General features: G+C 41.6%; 1 protein-coding gene across 4 annotated transcripts in view; it reads left to right on the top strand.

The window, feature by feature from the left end:
* The window catches only part of SLIT2 (slit guidance ligand 2), a 373,799-nt gene extending 356,163 nt beyond the window's left edge, over positions 1-17,636 (top strand). For 3 of the 4 annotated variants that reach the window (XM_053217521.1, XM_015085043.3, XM_015085041.3), the window contains 4 exons: positions 7,809-7,963; positions 13,344-13,635; positions 13,841-14,052; positions 15,178-16,944. In XM_053217521.1, the coding sequence (XP_053073496.1) occupies positions 7,809-7,963; positions 13,344-13,635; positions 13,841-14,052; positions 15,178-15,419 (901 nt within the window). In that variant the 3' untranslated portion in view covers positions 15,420-16,944. Of the gene's footprint in view, positions 1-7,808; positions 7,964-13,343; positions 13,636-13,840; positions 14,053-15,177; positions 16,945-17,568 lie in introns of those variants that run through there. The other variant, XM_053217522.1, reaches the window with a different exon arrangement.
* Positions 17,637-23,148: the final 5,512 nt, after the last annotated feature.

Below are 23,148 nucleotides of genomic sequence, written 5' to 3'. Positions count from 1 at the left end.
ATGGAAATGGATTTTGTTTAATTTAGTAAATGAAATCTGATGAAATTAGGGGAAAATAATTATACATTAAATTGTTTCTCTATGGTTTTTTTTTTTTGGTTTAAAAGGCTTCATTTTATTTTATTTTATTTTAGTGTTTATTCATTTTTGAGAGAGAGACAGAGTGCTAGCGGGGGAGGGCCAGAGAGAGAGAGGGAGACACAGAATCTGAAGCAGGCTCCAGGCTCTGGGCTGTCAGCAGAGAGCCAGATGTGGGGCTCTAACTCACAAACAGTGAGATCATGACCTGAGCTAAAGTCGGATGCTCAACCAACTGAGCCACCCTGGTGCCCCTCATTTTATTTATTTATTTTTAATATGATTTTTTAATGTTTATTTTTGAGAGACAGAGAGAGACAGAGAGTGCAAGCAGGGGAGGTTCAGAGAGAGAGGGAGACACAGAATCCGAAGCAGGCTCCAGGCTCCGAGCTGTCAGCACGGAGCCCGATGCTGGGCTCAAACTCGCAAACCACGAGATCATGACCTGAGCCGAAGTCAGATGCTCAACTAACTGAGCCACCCAGGTGCCCCAAGACTTTATTTTAGATGTCAGTCATTGTCTTAAATGGATCGATATAAGAACCATTATATCGTGGAATTATGTCTAGAGAGAGCAGTTAACATAGTTTTAAGTATGTTTAAGAGAACCCAAGATGGAGCAGTTATTCCTCCTTCACAGAACTGAAGTAGCCTGCACATTTTCTGGTTTTATCTCTTCTATCTGACAGAAGACTGAAGTTTTTTGCAGACCTACATACCACTAACAGGGCCAGCCATGCAGGCAGGGGTGGGGAGCTACTGTTTTCAGATAGCACACATCAGAATCACCTGAAAAATGTGTCAGAAAACAAATCAATGGGCTACACCTCTAGTTTCTGATTCAGATCTCGGATGAGCTCCCACACGTTCATGGCCGCAAGCTCCCAGGTGATGCGCTGGCCCAGGGACCACAATTTGAGAACCATGTGTGTAAAAGGAATATATTTGAGCTGTGCTCCGAGAGCCAGTGGTGTGCATCTCTTCCTGTATCCAAATCCTGGGACATCATGCGTGATGTCGATGTAGAAATCAGCCGTGTTGGGGATGTGTCCACCACGGCGGTTAGCAAATGCGACAAGTCCGGACTCTTTTTCTTGTGTCAGGGAACCGGTTTTACACACTGCCAGCACCCTACTGTCTAAGGAACCTGATCTGCAACAACAGAGATGACAGAAGTTTGTTAACAAGTGAATGAATGTAGAATATCACACACATGCCTAATTTTTATTGTGCTGAGAGAATAGCATGAAAAGGGACTTGGTAATAATGCCATGAATGAATGAATGAATGAATGAATGAATGAATGAGGTTGACTGCCTAAACTTAAAGCTACCATCAGCAGTAGATCCTGAGATAGGCATGGATTTTTTTCTCAAGCAGGCTAACAATTGCCCTTCAAAGTGACATTTTTTTTCATCCAGACAAGCAGAAACCTAAATAATAATAATAATAATAATAATAATAATAATAATAACAATAATGGTACGCTTCTTTCTTTAGATTCAGATTAATGTTATTTTCCAAACCAGACAGCTTCTTGGGAAACATAGTCAACTACTATTTAAAAATGAGGAAATCAGGGGTGCCTGGGTGGCTCAGTCAGTTGAGCATCTGACTCTTGGTTTCAGCTCAGGGCATGATCCCAGGGGCCTGGGATCGAGCCCCGCATCAGGCTCTGTGCTTAGCATGGGAGCCTGCTTAAGATTCTCTTTTCCTCAGGGGCACCTGGGTGGCTCAGTCGGTTAAGGGTCCAACTTTGGCTCAGGTCATGATCTCATAGTTCGCGAGTTCGAGCCCCGCATCGGGCTCTGTGCTGACTGCTCAGAGCCTGGAGCCTGCTTTGGATTCTGTGTCTCCGTCTCTCTCTGCCCCTCCCCTGCTTGTGCACTCTCTCTCTCTCTCTCTAAAAAGTAAATAAACTTAAAAATAAATAAATATTCTCTCTCTCTAAAAATAAAATAAAATAAAATAAAATAAAATAAAATAAAATAAAATAAAATAAAAATGAAATCCAGCTTCCAATTATGGAATGAATAAGTCACGGGGATAAAGGGTACAGTATAGGCAATATAGCCAGTGGTACTGTAATAGCATTAGATGGTGACAGAGGCTAGCTACACTTGTAGTGAACACTGCATAATGTATAGAGCTGTTGGATTGCTGTGTTGTATACCTAAAACTAACATTGTGTCAACTGTAATTTTTAAAAGTTAAATCAATTTTTTAAATGAGGCAATCAGATGAACCATCTTATGAAAGCGGAAATTGTACCACGCGTTAAGCAGTTTTCGTATTTAGGGAACAACACGACATCAGAGGACTTTTCCCTACCAATTATTAGGTTTGTTTGGCTATACAGCCTCTGGGTTATGCAATTTACAGTCTTACATGAAAAAAAAAAAAAAAAACGAGAAGGAGAAGAATTTAGTCTCATTGGAAAAACAAACAATAGACAGAATCTGCGAGGCCTCATTTCCAAGGTAAACACTCAGCAGTTCTTGATAATGCCGTATGGGAAGGCAGCAGTGTTTACCAGCTTTATAACTTTGAGCAAGTTACTTCACCCCTTTGGGCTTCTATTTCCTAGTCTAAACAATTGGAAATATACCTGTTTTTCATGTGTGGTTTGGAGAACTGGAAGTAACACATGTAAGATCCCTGCTATAGTGCTAGGGCACAAGTGGCTCACGATAATTACTGATGCTGGTGGCTTATGGATATCCTTGACGCTCAGATATCCTGATAAGGAAGGTAAATGCAAGTGTCATTGCCTTACATGTGACTCTTACTGTACGTTCAAATATATAAGTCCCTTTTTTTAGTGCATTTTTATTTAAATTAGGTAATTTGCCTCAAAAGCACTTATTAAAATCTAAGTATGCTTGGTCAATCAATTATTTTGTAAGACATCCCTTTGAAAACTTGTATGCACCTGCATTAATACCTTTAATCCCTGGGGCACCTGGGTGGCTCAGTCAGTTAAGCCTCTAACTTGGGCTCAGGTCATGGTCTTGCCATTCATGAGTTCAAGCCCATATCGAGCTCTCTGCTCTCAGCATCAGAGCCCTCTTCAGGAACTCTGCCCCCCTCTCTTTCTGTCCCTCCCCTGCTCTTACTCTCTGTCTCTCTCAAAAATAAATAAACATTTAAAAAATAATAATAGTACCTTTAATCCCCTTTGACCTCCTATTCCTTTTGATTTGAAGACGTAAACGGGGAAATATTTTATCACCATCTCCACAGATGAAGTATCTTCATCCCAGAGATAATCAAAATGAGATGACCAGTTGAATTGGTCTGGCTTCTGATTCCTATTTCATTGCATAGAATATGCCAACAGATTCTTTAAATTTTTAAGGGGAAAAACTAGAGCTTATATAAGCCAAGTAAACTGTTTGCCTTTATTAAACTATTGAAATACCTTAAGATTTAAAGTCAAGATAGAAATATAAAAATGTCATGTTGATGCATCCTACATTAAAAAAAAAGGAGGAAGGAAGGAAGGAAGGAAGGAAAAGAAAGAAAAAAGAAAAGGAAAGAAGGAAGGAAGGAAGGAAGGAAGGAAGGAAGGAAGGAAGGAAGGAAGGAAGGAAGAAGAAAAGAAAGAAAAAAGAAAAAATCCCCATAGGCAAGTTAGAGCCTCTCTTCTTTTAGGCTCTGAGTTTTTAAACTCTTTTTCTGTAACAAAACCACAAGACATAGTTGAGTAACTGCTTTGTTTTCATATATCCACTGAGAAAATCAAGAAAACAAAATCTCAGCTAATAGGCAAGTGTAGTAAAACTAAATGCATACTAATGGTAATAAATTCGATGTGTGTTCCCAGTGGAAAGTCTCAATGTTAAGTGATTCACTTGTGACTCTCATGAGTCATCAACTACACAGTTCCCTCGGGAGTAGTGAAAGAGCATATCAATACTTCTCAGAACCCAAAAGGATGTTGTGCATTGTGAGTGGATTGGTAAGAATGACCGGGATAGACTGTAAAATCGATGATGGCTCAGTAGTATCTTGTAACAACTGATGTGTTAGTCACTGCTTTTATTTTAAATGGTATAGAGGCAAAGGATTTCTGGACATCCCCTGGTTAATCTCCTGCTTCAAAGGGCAGCATGAAACCCCAATTTAGAATATTCTTAGCTCTCAAGTCCTCTCTTCAGGCTCATACACACAGTATCATCTTAATGAGCAACGAATCTAAAAATATTAATTTCACACTACTTATCTGTCAAAAGACCATGGTGAGGCCTCATTTAATTCCAGGGAAATAGAAATGGAATTAAGTTTAGTAATAACTTTTGGGAGGAAAAAAATCTAACCAGTCTAAATTTCACATATGATTGGGAAAATAGAATCCCATTCCATGTTTGAAATCTATGTACTTTATGTCTTCTCATAACCTTCAGACTCGAATTATATGATTATGACTTTGAGGGCGACTGGGGGCCTCAGTCGGTTACAAGTCCATCTTTGGCTCAGGTCCTGATCTCATGTTTGTGGGTTCGAGTCCCGCGTTCTGTCAGCACAGAGCCTGCTTCAGATCATCTGTCTCCCTCTCCCTCTGTCCCTTACCTGCTCTCACTCTCTCTCCATTTCTCAAAAATAAACATTTTTTAATAAGATTATTACTTTTTCTTTCTTTTTTTTTTTTTTACAATTCGATGATTTCTGGTAAATGTACCAAATTGTGTAACCATCATATAAGTGTTTTTTTTTTTTTTCATAGAACGTTATTCTTGGGATATTTGGGAGAAAAATCCCCTATTAGAAGCTTGGTAGTGATGAGAACACATGCCATTTGTATAGTACTAGTTACTTTTCAGGTTTTTTATTGTAAATGTGGCACGTAATAATTAAAAATGTGTACTCTAGAAGCAGGAACCCCAGCTTCCAATCTGTTTTAGCAGAGGGCTTTGCCCCCTTGAGTACCCTAAGTGCCCGGTTGTTAGGGTTGTTTTGATTCTTAAAAGAGTTATTACATGTGAAGTTCTTAGAACAGCACCCGGCCGATAGTCTGGGCTAAGTAATTCTTTGGTCTTATTATTTGCATTTCCCTGATGAGGAAAATAAAACAGAAAAACGACTTGAAGTCACACTAATCCAACGTCACACATCTTAAGGAGGACACACTGAACCAGATTTATCTCCCAGTATTTCCTGCAGAATATGACTACTGAAAAATCCAAATTATTAAGTAAAATTCATCTTTCGGATGTCCTTCCCTGGGTCTGCTTGAAACCTCTTTACTATACCCATAATCCAGTTAGTAGTGCTAAAAAACTGTATGTTATTGTTAATAAACCTCCCTCGCATTTCATTTACTTAACATACATCTATTGAGCATCTACTCTTTATCAGAAACTTTCCTGGATACATTAAGGAATACAGAAATAAATAACACATGGCTCCTGCTTTGAAGTAGCTTACTCAGTTATACTGCATCAAACACTAACGATGGCATGCCAGCGTTGATTGTCTAAGACTGATGTGTGACCAGGAACCCATTTTCTAGTACAAATGGGACTTTTCTTTGCAAATGTAAAGAAAAAAGGAAGTCCCATGTTAATATTTATGACTCAATCAAGGTCAGTGCTCATAGAGCAGTCATAGAAAACCACTTACATATTGTATGTGATCACAATGGAAAAAGCAATTAATTGGTCCCCACTCTCTCTATGCACATCTTCATTTTAATAGTTTACGTAAAACTTTAGTAACTGGAACAAGATATGCCCCCAAAGAAGCTGTTATATTTCTGCTAGTCTTTAGCATTATTTTACAGCTAACATCAAAAATAAAGCTAACTAATTTCTTCCTGAAGAAGATACTGAAATAATACTGGATTATTTGTATGATGATGGCAGTGGCAGTGATGGTGATGCTGATACCTAACTTTTAACTTTGCACTTTCTATATGCTGGATGTCTCACTCTGCACTTGTAAAAAAATATATATTTCATATGACCTCAAATTAATCACCAGAGGGTGAAATATATATTAACATTTACTGAAGAGAAGACTGAAGTGTATAAGCAATTAAGTAACTTATCTAAGGTCAAACATTTCATAAATACAAGACCAGGATTCAAATCCAGGTTCATCTGACTCTAAAATCTGTATGCTTACCCATTAGCTAATAATACCATCTGGTATATTCCTTTAGAAGACAATCCTATTTAAGACCAGTAGCAGTTGGTATCCAACTTTTTTAGTGAATGATTTTCCTGTATATTGTTTCCTCTGTTGATTTTAATGGTGTTGAGTGTCGGGATAATTAAATCTGCAGAAGATAAAAACATTGATTGGCAGATTTAATATTTATCATTCAAAAGATGATATCTGAGACAAATTATCAAAGATCTTTGTACGTGTGAACTCTTGCAACCATTTAAAACCAGAAAACTTCAAATATTTTCACAGTTCTGCAGAATGGTTTAGAGTATGGTCAAACCACAAAAACTTTTTATTCTGTGTTGGCAAACAAAGGGATATGATTAGACACCTGTGGTGAGAACCATACCGATATGTCAACACATTTTTTTCTGTTATTTTCCAGGCGTGGCCTATTTGCAATCTTAAATATCAGTACCCAGAAATTCAAGCAATCGGCTTGTATAGGGAATATTAAGTATGCACAGTTTCTCCATCACATGCTCCCATATTTCCATGTTTGAGCCTTTTTTTTTCCGTCTTCCTAGTTGATATCCCAGCACATTGGGTCTTTAATATTCGCTACTTACTTTTGGCCCCAACTTCCATTATGCCGTATTTTGCCCCCATGGTGGGAGGTTAAATATTCATGACACTGCCATGTATCAATTCTTGTTTTCTTCATTGGTCCCATGCTCCTCTTTGCTGTTAACCCATGTGTTAGATTTACAAGCACACTTCACAGCCATATAGCACCTGCCTAGTAATTGTACCCCAGTTCATCTTATTTTAACTCCCCATTTTTCATTTATCTTTGTTTCTTAATCTTTTTGTTTTTAGCCATTTTGTGAATTTCCATATGCCCTCTCAAATTCTGGAATGACTGTTAGACCTGTCCCTTAAAAGTAATAGAAAACTGAAGAAGCATTGTCAACACTACTGGCTATGACTGTGTTAAGCATTCCATTGAATCTGTTACTCTCCAGTGAGCATAGACCTCTTCACAGTAATCTCATTTGATGGCCATCCCTCTGAAAATGCAAGGAAGGGAAGAGTGTATTATCAGTTAATACATTTTACCAAGCACAATGATCCCACCAAGTTGATTCTTCCTGTATCTGTGTGTGTGTTCGGGTAAGTCTTACTGTGCAGCATTTAAAAGATCAAAGCCAGTGATAATCTGTAGAGGATATTTGGCACCAATGTGGGTTCTTTGTCTTAAATACAATTTGGAGTAACAGTATCTAGAAAAACAAAACTTTAGTGGCATCTAAAAGCAAAAGAATAAATTATCCTTTATAATTTCTACATAGTGGAAGAATATGACTAGAGAGTGATTCAGTGTATCCATTTCCACCCCTCCCAATGGGAAAACAAGCTTATTTTGTATCCATTCCTAAAAAGTAGAAATTGATTGTACTTCATCTTCTATCTTGAAATCAACTACTAGTGTTTGTCTTTATTAATGTTAGATAGGAGTATCTTTTTCCTAAGAAGTGCTTACTGAAGTTTGTATTTTAACTTCTTTTTGTTAATAAAAAGAAAATTGAAGCATTAGTTACGTTGCTTTTTCTTTGTAGCGTGGAGACGATCAATGATGGAAACTTCCACATTGTGGAACTACTTGCCCTGGATCAGAGTCTCTCCCTTTCTGTGGATGGAGGGAGCCCCAAAATCATCACCAACTTGTCAAAGCAGTCAACTCTGAATTTTGACTCTCCGCTCTATGTAGGAGGTAAGCTCTGTTGCAAATCCAGTGGGTCCCCAAGACCTGTGATTCTCACCACAGACTAATTCTGAAGTTGTTGATTCCTGGTATTGTGGCCATTGACCAATAGTGATCAGCCATTGAAAGATGGACAGCATGGATAGAAAAGAAAGAGCCCTGGATATGTGTTAAGAGACCTGTTTTGTGCCTGTCTCAGTCTGTCAATAACCGCTGCTGTGGTTGGACAGGTTCTTGTGGTTCGTATTACGATTGCAAAGTGCCCTTTAGCAAAAGCCTTCAGAAAATTTTGGAGAAAAATTCGAGGTTTATTATTTCAAAAGAGCTGAAAATTACACAGCACACCTGAGGCCACACAGCAAGGTCTTAGGGAGAGAGAGAGAGAGAGAGTGAGAGAGCACATACGTGAGAGCAATAATGCATGGGCCTGGGATGCTGCTTTTGTTGGGGTCAAGACCAAGCTATAAAGAAAAAGAAAAAAAAGTTCTGTCAGATGTTATCATTTTATATTATCTGTGCTACCAGTTGCCAACTAATGTAGATAATAGGATAATTATTAACCAAATTGGATGATGAATGAATGAACAATGAATTAAATGTGTGACTTGTATGGCATAACAGGAAGTACTTCTGCTGAGCTAAGACCTTAAGGTGAACAAACAAGAAATAGAGTTGGAAGGGTAGATTAGGGATTGGAACAATAGAGTGCAGTTTCTGGACTTTTTTTTTTTTTTAAACCAACAAGAAAGCAGACGAGGAAGAGATGAGGAACAGAGGTGTGGGCAAAGTTCTGAAGGAGTCCAGAGGAGAGGACCCACAAAGAAGAGAACCTTCCTCTCTGTGTGTGGGGGGGCGGGGGGGGGGGGCGGGGGGAGCAGATGGTAGAGTGGGGGGCAAGTGTAAGCTGGTGGTACAGAATTTCAATTTTCAGGCAAAGGAGCAAGAAAGCATGTGATATTGAATTGAGTTACATTGAATTAAATCACATTGGATTGAGGTGAATTGACTGATAAAATTAACTCATTTTAAAGGTAAGTAAGCTAAAGCTCTTGAGCAGGTCAATGTAAGTGATTTCCTCAGCAGGACGGGCATTTTCACAAAGTTTGCATTATTTCCTGCCAAATAGTAACCTTGGGATTCTGCATAATTATGTTAACCCTTCCAAGACGTTCTTGAAAATATTTTTGGAATTGTCCTGAAAGTTCAGAGCACCTGTTTTTTTGTAATTTTCAGCAGAAGATCTTAACACATTGAAAGACTTTTTGAATTGTTAGGAACCATTGGTTATTGAGTATCTACCATATGCTGAGAACAAGTTAATACATGCATAAATGTTACAAAGTTGAAGAAGTATCCCTTCTTGCCCAGGGGAGTAGGGAAAACAGACAAGTCTTCAAGTAACCATAGTAGGTTGTAACACAAGGATTGCAGAGTGAATCTGCTCAGCAAGTTGAATGATGTAATTGCTTCATGATAATCACAACTAGGAGATTCATTTAAAAATAAAAGCCTGCACTACAGTTAACAGCCATTATGTTGGGATTGGTAAAGCAAGTCACAGATGTACCTGTGGTTTGAGGGAAAAGAAATTATACTTACTGAGCACATGCTATGTGTCCAGCATGATCCTCAGAGACTTTAGGAAGTAGGTATGATTTTGTTTCATAGTTCCTAAGGGACAGCCTCAAGGACTTGACAAAACTTGTCCCAGTTCACAAAGCTATGAAGTAATAGAGACCTCATTTGGGTCCAGGTCTGGTCTGTCTGACCCCAAAGCCATCTATTTGCACTGCCACTCACTTTTTAACATCAAGCAAAAAGGGAAGCCATCTGAGTTTTGTGGCTTTTTGTTTATTTCTGGACTTGTCCTACACTTGATTTATTGTGCTTTCATCAGAAATCATTTCATTGAATCTTTTAAAACCCTTTACAATGCAGTGTGGGGGGGGGAGTACAAAATGGGAGTGCTTAGGTCAGAACATTTTTCAAAAAGGGGGGAAAAAAAGTTCTACATTCATTCCAAACTGAAAAGTGCCAATCTTTCTAAAGATGGAGGGTCAGGAAGAATCCATATTGTCCCTCTGTCCATCCAGGCCTTAAGGAAACCACCTCCAATCTAGCCTCACTGCTAGAGAACACCTGGGTCCATTTCCTTCCAAATCAGAGCCCAGTCTCAAGGGTAATTCAAATTTAAAAAAATACAACATAATCGTAAGACCACATCCCTGGGTTCTGTGTGGCCAAGGGAGGAGAACCCGAGTTAGCAAAAGAAAGTGACATACCTCAGCACATCTTTTTCCCCAAGTTTGAAAAGGTGCACTCCCCAAGGCCAGCCTGGAGGCGCTGCACCCCATGCCTTAGGCCCACCTGCAGAAGTGTTCTTTAGTAAAACAGGGAGGCAGCTCTCCCTCCCAGGCCTTATCAGGTACCCATGGCATAGGCTTTACGTAACACAAAACAACAAATCTTTCTGATTTTCTATATAATAGTCTAAACAGAATGTACATTATCTAATAGAATTGTTATAAGTTAAGAACTGCACTTAGAGACCCCTCCATGAATCACACATCTCGCCCTCTTGCCGCCATTGGACAGAGGACCCCAGTCTTGACCCTTGATTTCCTTATTGTCATGTTGAAACATGTATAGCTTGTTAAGGTTAAAAATGGTCTACCAAGTTATCTGTTGTTTGGTAGATTGATTGAATTACAGCTATAGTCCATGGCATAGAGGAAAGGCTAAAAGCAGAAAATCAACATGGGTCTACTTCTGTTTTTTTTTTTTTTTTAAGTTTATTTGTTTATTTTGAGAGAGCACATGAGCAAGGGCAGGGCAGAGAGAGAGGGAGAGAGAGAATTCCAAGCAGGCTCTGTGCTGACAGTGCAGAGCCCTATGTAGGACTCAAACTCACAAACCGTGAGATCATGACCTGAGCCAATACCGAGAGTCGGACGCTTAACTGACTGAGCCCCAACATGGGTCTTCTTCTGTTGGTAAATTCAGACCTGGTTCACTGGTCAGAAATGTGCCAAGCATGTGAAAAGGTTGAGTCAGAATAGCTTTAATTCTGTGATGTCCTGTTCAAAGTAAATATATGTGTGATATATCGTTTTCATTTAAAAATTATTATAATCATAGCTGGATCTTGTATAAGTGTTAGCTTTGGGAATGAAAGGAATACATTTACTAATTGTTTCTTCCTGCCATGGAACTTCACTGGTATTTAGTCTTGACATGTGCACGTAGGTGTATTGGACCTGTATCAAAATAAGCTATTAAAAATAGTTTGGAAGTTCTTTTTAAATGTGTGAAAAAGAAGACCATACATGCATGGTCTATACATACGATTAAATTGGAAGACCTTCTCCCAGACCAAGGAATTTTTTTTTAACTTGTGCTTTCCTGGAAATGGTGCCTTTCATTCTTTTGACCTGCTCTACACAGCAACTCAGTTTCCAGGGCCAAATGGACATAGACTAAAAGTCTGAAGTTATGGAACTTCAAAGCCAACACAGCTAATTCAGTACTTGTCAAAGTGTGATCACGGAGCACCTACATCAAAGTCACCCTGCATGTTAACATTTAGATCCCTGCATCCTAAGCCTTCCTACCAGTCAGAATCTCAAGGTGGGGAGAGAACGCGGCCCGGAGCCACCTCCCGAACATGGACCTGTGGTGGTTCTTATGTATGAAAGACTTGGAAAAAACTACTCTGGTCCCTCCATTCATGTTCTACATGAGAAGACCAAGCCCCAGAGAGGTTGAAAATGATAGGCTCATGGGGCGTCTGGGTGGCTCAGTCAGTTAAGTGTCCTACTTCAGCTCAGGTTATGATCTCATGGTTCGTGAGTTCCAGCTCCGCATCGGGCTCTGGGCTGACAGCTTGGAGTCTGGAGCCTACTTCAGATTCTGTGTCTCCTCTCTCTTTCTGACCTTCCCCCGCTCATGCTCTGTCTCTCCCTCCCTCCCTCTCAAAAATAAGTAAACATTTAAAAAAATAAAAAGAAAATGATAGGCTCATGGGCACACAGACCAACGATAAAGACTTTGACTTCTGGCCTAGTGATTCCGTACACCCGCCTGTCTGCTTTTGGTACCTGCTAGAACTCCAAGGCGGCTCCTCTGAATACAGATGTGGTGCTGTCATGAGTCAGGCCCCAGGGAGAGTGAGGGTCCTGGTCTTTCTAAGCAGCAAACCCTCTGGAGAGTGAGAATGGAGTCTTCCCCAGCCTGTGCCCTCCAGCCAGTAGCTCGGAGCACACAGCCAAGCACAGTGAGGGTGTGAGTGCTGCGGGGGACGTCAGCCGCCATGAAGGCCTCTGGCTCCCTCCCCTTACCCCACTGCAGTCTGGACGCTTGTCTCATGTAGGATCCCATCCAGGAACTATTTCAGGGTCTGGCTCAGGCCATGGAAAGATTCCTCAGTTTTGCCAAATGAAGGTTACCAGATGACTGTCACTACTGGAACTTATATATGCAAAGATTGCAAATTCTGTTTTCAGAGGAATTTCTTTTGTATGTCTGGTTTCTTGGCATATGAAGGCTTCACTCTCCATTAGCAAGAAAATAAAAATGATGTCAATGAGGTGCTGTCATGACAGGAAGCATCAGAGCGTTTTTCAGACGCTGACATCCACAACTGGGCTCAGGATGTTGCCAGTGCTGAGCTGAATTGGTTCCCAGCTTAGAATTTGGCAGGGCCGGGGTGAAAGGTTGCAGCTTTCACCCCGTAAGACTGGACGGACAAAACCGCTATCTAGAGATAACGGGGTTCACTCATCAGGGAACTGCAACCTGCTCCTTAACTGGGCAACACTGAGCATGTCACCCAACTCTCACTGTGCCTCCCGGAGCTGTCGGCTTCCAGGGTGTGTGTCCACATTGAAGACGTCGGTGGAGAGAAGGGGGACCACTGATCTCTCCCCCCATTCCTGATCCTGCCTTTAGCCTACAGTAGCTACACTTTGAGGTTTTATGTATTTATGCCTCTGGGTCAGGTTTGATTTGAAACAAATGTTAAAAATTAGAGACTGACCACCAATGAATTTGGTTCTTTATTCTAGTTTCGCATTAGAATTGCCTGGAGCATCTTCCAAAAAGGCAAATCAAAACAAGGAAACACCCTTCTCCTCTCCCTCCCCTCCCCTGCCCAGATAATGTGACCCAGTAGGTCTGCGCTGAGGTTCTAAGCATCAATATTTCTTCAAAGATCTCGTATGATTCTAATGTGCAGGCAGGGTGAGAACCACAGGACTGGATGCCCATGGTCTCTAGCTGTCCTAAAGGTGTGTCTCTGACTCCCACCCTGCAGGAAGACCTAAACGGGTCTGGGTGGCAAATGGCTGAGGCTCCCCCAAAGAGCCGACCGCTGACCTGTGTCCCTCCACAGGCATGCCCGGGAAGAACAACGTGGCCGCGGCCCTGCGCCAGGCCCCTGGGCAAAACGGCACCAGCTTCCACGGCTGCATCCGGAACCTTTACATCAACAGTGAGCTCCAGGACTTCCGCAAGGTGCCCATGCAAACCGGCATCCTGCCAGGCTGTGAGCCGTGCCACAAGAAGGTGTGTGCCCACGGCACGTGCCAGCCCAGCAGCCAGTCGGGCTTCACCTGTGAGTGTGAGGAGGGATGGACCGGGCCCCTCTGTGACCAGAGGACCAATGACCCCTGTCTGGGAAATAAGTAAGTTTGGGCTGCTTGGCAGTTACACACACATACCCCAATCCTCAAAGCAAAACCCAGGAAGGGAGGGAAGGAGGGGGAGAGGGAGAAGAGGAGGAGGTCGGCGCATTAGCACATCTCCTTCATATTCCTCCCATGACCCTTTCTCCATTCTTATCCACTCTGCCTGATGCGTTTGTATTCCCATGTTCCTCCTCCGCTGTAGATGTGTGCACGGCACCTGCCTGCCCATCAATGCATTCTCCTACAGCTGTAAGTGTCTGGAGGGCCACGGGGGAGTCCTCTGTGATGAAGAGGAGGACCTCTTTAACCCCTGCCAGGGGATCAAGTGCAAGCATGGGAAATGCAGGCTCTCAGGACTTGGGCAGCCCTACTGTGAATGCAGCAGTGGATACACCGGGGACAGCTGTGATCGAGGTAAGCCACCTGCCTGGGACCCATCCTTGGGACCCAGCAAGCAAGAGGACCCCTCATCTTTGAAAAGAGAGAAAGGGAGACACATGCACATGCACACACACACACACACACACACACACACACACACACACACTCACAGGAGTGATCTGAGGAGCACCAGGTCTGTGTCTGGCTTAGAGTTGCTGCTGGTGATTTATTTCCCAGTGGTGTGAGGGCACCAGATGTAAAGTGTCCTCAGCCTCCGCAGCAGGATTTTGCACCGCCTCCACACGTCTTCTCTGATGTGCCGTGAAAAATACTCCTTTTTACCTTGTGTAGCAGCACGCTTACTTCCCTCGCTTCTTCCCGTTACCTGCTGTCCCCATCCACATATATTATTAATTCGTCTCTGGCACAGAGGGGAGGGCCCTCACCGTCCTGCTCCAATTTTAAGATAGAGTCACCTTTGACCTTAGAACCAACCGATTCAGCACAGCACAGCACGCAGGTGAGAGGGAGGGAAACGTGCTGACTTATTGGCCCGCCTTCTTCTCCTTTGCGTGATCGGAACGTGCCTTGCCTCCAGCTGGCACGCACTTCAGCGTGTGCATCAGAGGGACGAGACAAGAGGAACGTGCCCGTGGAAGGTTTTAGCAGATGTCTCTTTTTGAACTAGTTCATACTAGGGTAATTTATGAAGTCAGTGGAATGTTACTTGTATTAAGTAACAGATTGAATGATATGAAACCCCAGGTCTAATAAATTAAATTGCACACTCGCGGGAAACTGCTCCCTGTGGTAAACAAAACCAGCTGTTCGAAGTGTAAAAACAGAAGATGTGTATTTTTGCAATAAAGGAAAAGATTTAGGAATCCAATTTTCTTGTCAGTCCAATAGCATGGTATTTATAGTCCGCGTATATAGTATTTGCTTTGCGGACAATAAAGGCCCCCCCCCAAAAGAAGTATTTTGCAAAGACCAGCAGGCTGTGCCCGCAGCCCATCATACGGAATAGAAGAATGGTGACAGCAGTTACACTTGGCAGACAAAGGGAGGACCTCCTGAATTGAGTGGTGGGTTCGCGGTCACTTGGCATGACTCACAGTGGCTGCCCTGGAAATGCTTGTGCTTCTTGTTCTTTTCTAGAACTCTCGTGTCGAGGGGAGCGAATAAGAGATTATTACCAAAAGCAGCAGGGCTATGCCGCGTGCCAGACAACCAAGAAGGTGTCCCGGCTGGAATGCAGGGGTGGATGTACGGGAGGGCAGTGCTGCGGACCCCTAAGGAGCAAGCGACGGAAATACTCTTTCGAATGCACTGACGGGTCTTCGTTTGTGGACGAGGTGGAAAAGGTGGTGAAGTGTGGCTGTACCAGGTGCGCCTCCTAAGCGCGTCCCTGGCAGCGTTTGTCTTTGGGAAATGTCGTCTACTTCTTGACCATGTTGGACTAATTAATAATGCTTCATAGTGGAAATATTTGAAATATATTGTAAAATACAGAACAGACTTATTTTTATTATGAGAATAAAGACTTTTTTTTTCCTGCATTTGGGAACAAAAAAAAAAATGCTTGAACTAACGCTTCCCCGATGCTAGAGAAGTATGAAGAGAGAGATACCTGGAGGCATCAGAACGAAAGTGGGAATCGTTGCAACTCGAATTCATCTTTGCGACATGCTGAAGACAGAAGCACAGGCAAAGGGAGAGCCGAGCTGCCCTGTGCTGCCGTGAAATCGCCCAGAGCATAAAACCCATGCGCCCTCGTGCTCCTCTTTGTGGTTTATGAGGACAGACCAAGCACGCGCGTGTGAATGTGAGGACGCAAGGCGGAGGAATGGGATTCTAGAGTTCATAGGACAAATGGTTGAGAAATACGATGTGCAAAATAGTGTCCTGAAGACAAGGGTTCTATTCCCGAGAGAGATGGGAGTGCTAAAATAAGTTTTATGTTCTTTGTAAACGTCAGCATGTTAGCAGAAGAAGCACACAAAAGTGTTTATCTACCGTTTTCCAGTATTAATTTTTTGTAATATAAATGATAAAGGAGATGATAAAGAACCAATAGATTATTGATAAATAAATTAGTAATAATATGAATTTTTGTTTCTATGAGTTCTAAACAGCCCTATACAGTATTCAGTTTCCATGAGAAATATTTATTGTATCAAAGTACATTGTACTTAACATTTTAGGCCATTCTTTTACTGTTTCTCAATGCTTTAATATATATTAATTTATAATTGTCCTGATATTTTTGTATATTTTTCAAACTTAAAAGTCAGGATCTTTTTGGGTTTTTTTGGCAATAGTACTAACATAGGGTGTTATCTTGGGATAAATGTGTGTTGATCTGTTTGTTTACCTTGACATCTGACCACTGGTGGCACTGACCTACTGGCCTCATTCAGGACACCTGCAGAGTGTAAAGTCGATGCGTGAGATGGTCATTGTACAGAAAGAAGTGGCCAGCCCCTCTGCAACATGTCCCCACAAAACAGAGATGGTATATAGCAGTCAACACTAGAAGAGTAGGTATTTTACAAATTAATATTTCCTTGACATTTTTTGCCCTTTTATTGCGGGTGGGTGGGGAGAAAAAAAGGCTGTAATGTCAAGAACTGTGATTTTTTTTTCCCCAAACAATAAAGCTCCTTTATTACCTTAATGTTCCCATGTTAACATGTTTGCTGCTAAATTACAATGTAGAATCGATAATGATTTATAGTGGACTGTGCTCTTCCCTTATTAAAATCCCAGGGTACCCTGTGAAGATGCAGATGTTTCTTTTCAAAAAACTTTTTTTACACAAAAAATTAGATGTACATGTATAATTCATTGTGCTTTGTCTTTCTCCAGACTAATATCAGTTATACTACTGATGGTTGTAAATTAAACAGATATTTACTTCACTAACAGCTTGGTGATTTTCTTAGAAACTGTAAAATATTTAGAGTCCACTCCTTAAGAATTTCTTAATCAAAATGATACAAAGAAAACTTATATCATGTTGTTGACAGGAATTGGTTTAAGATTAGCATATTGTCACATCGGGGGACTTTGGAATGGCCACATGAAAGGAATGGACAGAAGAATACATTCTCTGCTCTGACAAAAGTGCATATTCAACTAATTCCTTCCAAAAAAAATATAAGGCGAAGTCTAACTAAACCACAACTGGTATTTCATTTTTGTTCTCCTTTCTTCTCAATTAGAACCAGGCGGAAAACGATGAACGACAGAGTGCCTTTCTCCACAGGCACTGGAAGCAAGGGTTAGTGATATCGAGGTACAGCATCCAGAACAGGGAAACCATATGGGCTGCATGGAATATTATTACTTAACCACCATGCTAACATTTCTTCATTTTCCTTGAAGAAAATCATGCACATGCACACACTTGCATACACGTGCACACACACAAATGTCCAATCACTTATTCGTGTTTAAAATGTCTATATTTTAACTGTATAAATATTATATAGTCTTTGTAAAACATTTATTTATTCCCACTGATGTTTCATTTTTTTTTTCTTCAAGGACTGGGAATCATGCATTCACTAAAGAAGCATCTACAAAGATAATAGGATTCAGATTTCTGTTTATAGGTATGTGTTATCTTAATAGCCACTATTTCTGAGGGCTTGTGTTTTTTTTTAATGTTTTTATTTATTTTTGAGACAGAGGGAGACAGAGCATGAGCAGGGGATGGGCAGAGAGAGACGGAGACACAGAATCCGAAGCAGGCTCCAGGCTCTGAGCTGTCAGCACAGAGCCCGACGCGGGGCTCAAACTCACGGACTGTGGGATCATGACCTGAGCCGAATTCGGACACTCAACCGACTGAGCCACCCAGGCACCCCTCTGAGGGCTTGTTATATGCCAGGCACTATACAAAGGGCTTTATATGAAATATGTCATTTTGGGGATTCCCATTTTACACAGGTATAAAGAGCTTGGAGACAGAGAAGCTGAATCCCACTTAGCCCTCTTAGACCAGAGTGGCTCCATGTTTAAGAGAGAGGGCACCCTCTATTAGGGGCTTTTTAGAAACCTTGGAAACTTATTTCCTGGCACAATTGTTCTCCCTACTCATCACGTTGATTTAAGGAGTCTGGATTAGAGGGGTGCCTAGGTGGTTCACCCCACTCTTGATTTAAGCATCCCACTCTTGATTTCAGCTCAGGTCGTGATCTCATGGTTCAGTTTGTGAGTTTGAGCCCCGCATCCGGCTCTGACAGAGCCCATTTGGGATTTCTCTCCCCTCTGTCTCTGCCCCTCCCCTGCTCATGCTCTATCTGTATCTCAAAACAGATATAAAAATTATTAAGTAATCCAGATTAGATATGTTTGGTTTTTGTTTTTGTTTTCTAAGGAAGAAAAGTGAAGTCTTAGTAGCTTTCAGATTATATTCTTTCTCCTCCCTGCCTATAAAGGCACAAAATAGAATTATGCATGCCAGGGATTTGGGCTGAGCTAGCAGGTTTCTTAGGGGATTGTCTGCCTTGCAATGAGACTGCATTCTTCACAGGAGCCCTTGTTTGAGAAAAATTAATAGCCAAATAATTACAGCAAATGAAACAAAGTAAGGGCACTTACTCATGTTATAAAAGGCTTTTCACTTAAAAAGCCTTGACCCTAGGATTCCTTTAAATAAGAAACTATTGCAAAGCATTTCCAACAGACTTCAGTAAGTTAAAACAAACAAACAAACAAAACATTTTGCATATTCGGAGTCAAAGCTATCACCCAGAAATGTACATTTCTAATATGAAAAGATAGTGATTAGACATCCCTACTGTGTTTACTTTAAATCCTCACATGAGGGGCGCCTGGGTGGCTCAGTCGGTTAAGCGTCCAACTTCAGCTCAAGTCATGATCTCACAGTTCGTGAGTTCGAGCCCCACGTCGGGCTCTGTGCTGACAGCTCAAAGCCTGGAGCCTGGTTCGGATTCTGTGTCTCCCTCTCTCTCTGCCCCTCCCCTGCTCATGCTCTGTCTCTCTCTGTCTCAAAAATAAATAAAAACATTAAAAAAAAATTAAATTCTCACATGAGTTGGGGCACCTAGGTGGCTCCATCGGTTAAACGACCAACTTTGGCTCAGGTCATGATCTCGCCATTCGTGAGTTCAAGCCCCGCATCGGGCTCTGTGCTGACAGCTCAGAGCCTGGTGCCTGCTTCAGATTCTGTGACTCCCTCTCTCTCTGCCCCTTCCCTGCTCGTGCTCCCTGTCTCTCTTTCTCTCTCAAAAAGAAATAAACATTTAAATAAATAAATAAATTCTCACATGAGTTGCAGCACCATCAGGAAAAGCCAGGGGATGTGACATGTGTTCAAGTTCAGATGTGTTCCTTGAATAACAACCATCTCAGTCTTTGCAATTTGTGCTCACCCTACCTTTCCTGAAATTATTTTGAAGCAACGATAGACTAACCTCGGTGTTAGAATTGCTCTGACCATTCTGGTTTGGGGATGGCTTGCTTTGTCAGCAGCAGCTCTTTCCAAAGAAATGATTGAAAGATTGTTGAAATTGATTCAGGACTTAGATCTGGAGCATTATGGAGCTGCTCCATAATGGATCTGGAGCATTATGGATCACCCACTAGAGTGATCGTTACTTCAAAACTCATGTTTGTAAAAAGATATAAGCTATAAAAAGTATATGAAGCTTTATATAAAGCTTTTTATAAAATAAGTAAAACTAAATGGAATGCATAAGTTATTTTCATTCTTAATCCTCTCTATGTACTCAAAAGTCATTTAACAGTACATTTTTATTTTTTATCTCCTGTCATGTGCAAGAAAGTATGGTAACCTTTTGATACATAGTTCAGGCGAACTAGACGTCACTTCTAACACTTTAGAGCATACGCTGTATGCACTTGGAGTTGAGGTTAAAGTGAGTAACAAATATCATACAAGTGACCAAACTGCATACAATTTCAGATTGTGATAAGTGCCCTCAGGAAACTTATGAGATACTAGAAAAAAGCATAGCAGAGGAATCCAGTCAAATATGTAGTGGGAGGTCAGGGAATGACTCTGCAGAAGTGACATGTAAGACAAGTTGTGAAGGATAAAGTGGAATCCAGGGTGAAGAACTGTGGGAGTACATGATGGGGTCAGGGGTGGGGGTCCATGCAGAAAGAGCCACCTGGGTATAGGCCTGAGGAGGGAAGGAACTCTTCATGTGGTCAAGGAGGCAAAAGAAGTTCCTATGGCCAGAGCAAGGCATAGATTTCTCTTCCACATGTAATACAGCATTGGCCATTTTCTGCCTTTATTAACTTACTATAAATAGTTCTATATTTTTTTCTTTTGGCTTCTGTTTGCGGTGATCTTTCAAACTATCAACAGAAATGGATTTCCATTTAAAAATAGCAAGTAGTTAGTTGTGTTTAGTGCCGTTCCTCAACTTCCAAATGAAATACCTCTGATGACACAGAAAATATGAATACTTAAAATAGCACTGAAAATTAAGAATAATATTTCTGGAATCTCTGAGGAATTTTCATGAACTCAAAAGCTGATGAGGCTAGACTGAAAGAAACAACTGCTGGCCAACCTGTGCTTTGAGACTCAAGGACATTCCTTTGTCTGTACACCAAGGGCAGAGACTCAGGAAATGAGTCAACTGGAAAACCATCAAAAAATAACTGTGCATTTAGGTGCCACTTTGTGAGAATGACAGAGGGCTGTGCCTCCAACCAAGGAGGTAAAATCTCACTTCATCTGCTAGGATGCTCCAGTTCTCATCAAAGAAACCAAAACAGTGCGTGAAATACTAGAGAAGACCAATTGCATTGTATTGAATATTGAGAGATGTAGTGTTTATAAATAAGTTATTATAGATGTGGATTGAGCCTGCAGGAGCCGTGGTAGCAATGCATGCTTAGAATGATATGGAAAGAGGGAAGTGGGGCACCTGAGGGGCTGAGTTGGTTAAGCATCTGACTTGATTTTGGCTCAGGTCATGATCGCATGGTTCATGAGATCGAGCCCCACTTTGTGCTCTGTGCTGACAGCTTGGAGCCTGCTTGGGATTCTTTCCCTCCCTCCCTCTGCCTCTCCCCCATTCACACACACACACACACACACCACATACACATGTACACACACACACACACACACATACTCTCAAAAAAAAGTAAGAGGGGGCACCTGGGTGACTCAGTCGGACTTAAGCGTCCAACTCCAGCTCAGGTCACGATCTTGCGGTCAGTGAGTTTGAGCCCGCGTCGGGCTCTGGGCTGATGGCTCAGAGCCTGGAGCCTGCTTCCAATTCTGTGTCTCCCTCTCTCTCTGTCCCTCCCCCATTCATGCTCTGTCTCGCTCTGTCTCAAAAATAAATAAACGTTAAAAAAAAAAGTAAGAGAGAAGTACCTTACCAATTCAAAAAAACAGAGGACAGTTGCATTATATTGACTCACCGTTAAGCTAATAAAATAGTGAAAATATACAGACCATATTTAGGATTGAGGGCTAAGAAGTTCAGAAATCTTTGGTGGGCAATAGAAGTCTATGAAGATTATCTGAGTAGGAGGAATTCTTCAGACCTGTATTATAGGAATTTTAGTTGATAGCATAATATAAAATGAATTGATCAGATGGCTATATTCTTAAGAAAAGGTAAGAGCCAGGAATGATTAAAAGGGGGAAAAATGGCAAATGAATCAGAAAAGTCAGTACAAACTGTACTGTTACAGCAGAAGAAGTGATTCACGACGACATTGGGCATGTTTGGCAAGGGAGAAGGGAAAGTCGAGTATAACTCCTTGTTTTGAGCTTGTCTGTTTCTGCTGTTTCTAAAGCACAAGAATTGCAATCTGGGTTTATTCGGACCAGTGTTTGGGTGCCTGCATAGGGCTGGAAACAGCTCGAGGATCAGAGTTGCCACTTGGGAAGCCCCATCCTCCTCTCTGTTGAGGAACTAACAATGAAAGCAATATATTCTTCCAGATGGTGGCTTTAATGTCTTTAAATATCTTAAATGTGTTCAATCAACTCCATCGATAGGATAAAATTCAAACTCCTTACTATAGTATTCCAAATTCCTCATAAAGGGACCTTCTCAAGTCTCTGATACATGCTGTAAGACTGACATATGGTGGGAAAGGATATTTTTAAAACAAATTTGGACTGAGGTGTCTAAAACCATAGATCTGAGGGGTGCCTGGGTGGCTCAGTCGGTTAAGTGTCCGATTTCGGCTCAGGTCATGATCTCGTGGTTCATGAGTTTGAGGCCCGCCTCGGTCTCTGTGCTGACAGCTCAGAGCCTGGAGCCTGCTTCAGAGTCTGTACCCCCCCTGTCTCTGCCCCTCCCCCACTCATGCTCTGTCTCTCTCAAAAATAAATGTTAAAAATTTTTTTTAAGCAAATGAATAAAAAAAAAAAAAAAAAACATAGATCTGTGACTTATCTACATGGAAATGGTAGTTGAAGCCAAGACAATAGGCAAGTGAATTTGGACACAATACAATGAACTTGACCACCGGAATAAGATGCAACTTTAGATAATGCTAACATCTCTAGAATGCAGTGGCCCCAGAGTGGTGATGAAAAAAGAGCAGTTGTAATAACAGAGTGATGAGGTAAGAGCTGGATAACCAGGAGTTAGGAGTGGAATTTACGAGCTACTAGAATGCCCTCTCACAAAGTCTGATAGCAAAACAAGAAGAGAGTGAGGATGGCAACTGGGAGACTCAGTGAGATTCTGAGGTTTGCATTTAATGGGTCAATAAGTATTGGCTTATCCCCTGTAGCCACGGCTTAAGAAGGTGTGGAGCATACACTTGAGGCATATCCTGGAGGGAACACTGAGGCCCAGGCTGGAAAAGCAAAGTGGGTCATCAATTACGTGAGCTAGTTAAACAACGGTAGGTAAAAAGTGGGGCCCAGTGACAACAGGATTGAGGAAACATGATGCCCAAGAAAAATAAACCACAAATCACCCAGAGTGAAGGGGGTAATATAGTATATGCAACAATTATTTTCCAAATGAATTTCTCTGCCTCCCTCCACTACCTCCCACAACGGGGAAATAGAGGACACTTACAAGTGCTAACTGGGTCCACAGATACAAGATTCAGCAGAGTGGAAGCATTGCCATCCTGCATTTG

This window comes from Acinonyx jubatus, chromosome B1 (assembly GCF_027475565.1).
Source record: "Acinonyx jubatus isolate Ajub_Pintada_27869175 chromosome B1, VMU_Ajub_asm_v1.0, whole genome shotgun sequence".
Lineage (NCBI taxonomy): Eukaryota > Metazoa > Chordata > Mammalia > Carnivora > Felidae > Acinonyx > Acinonyx jubatus.
Note: the sequence above shows the minus strand (reverse complement) of the source record. Positions and strands in the feature narration are given on the sequence as shown.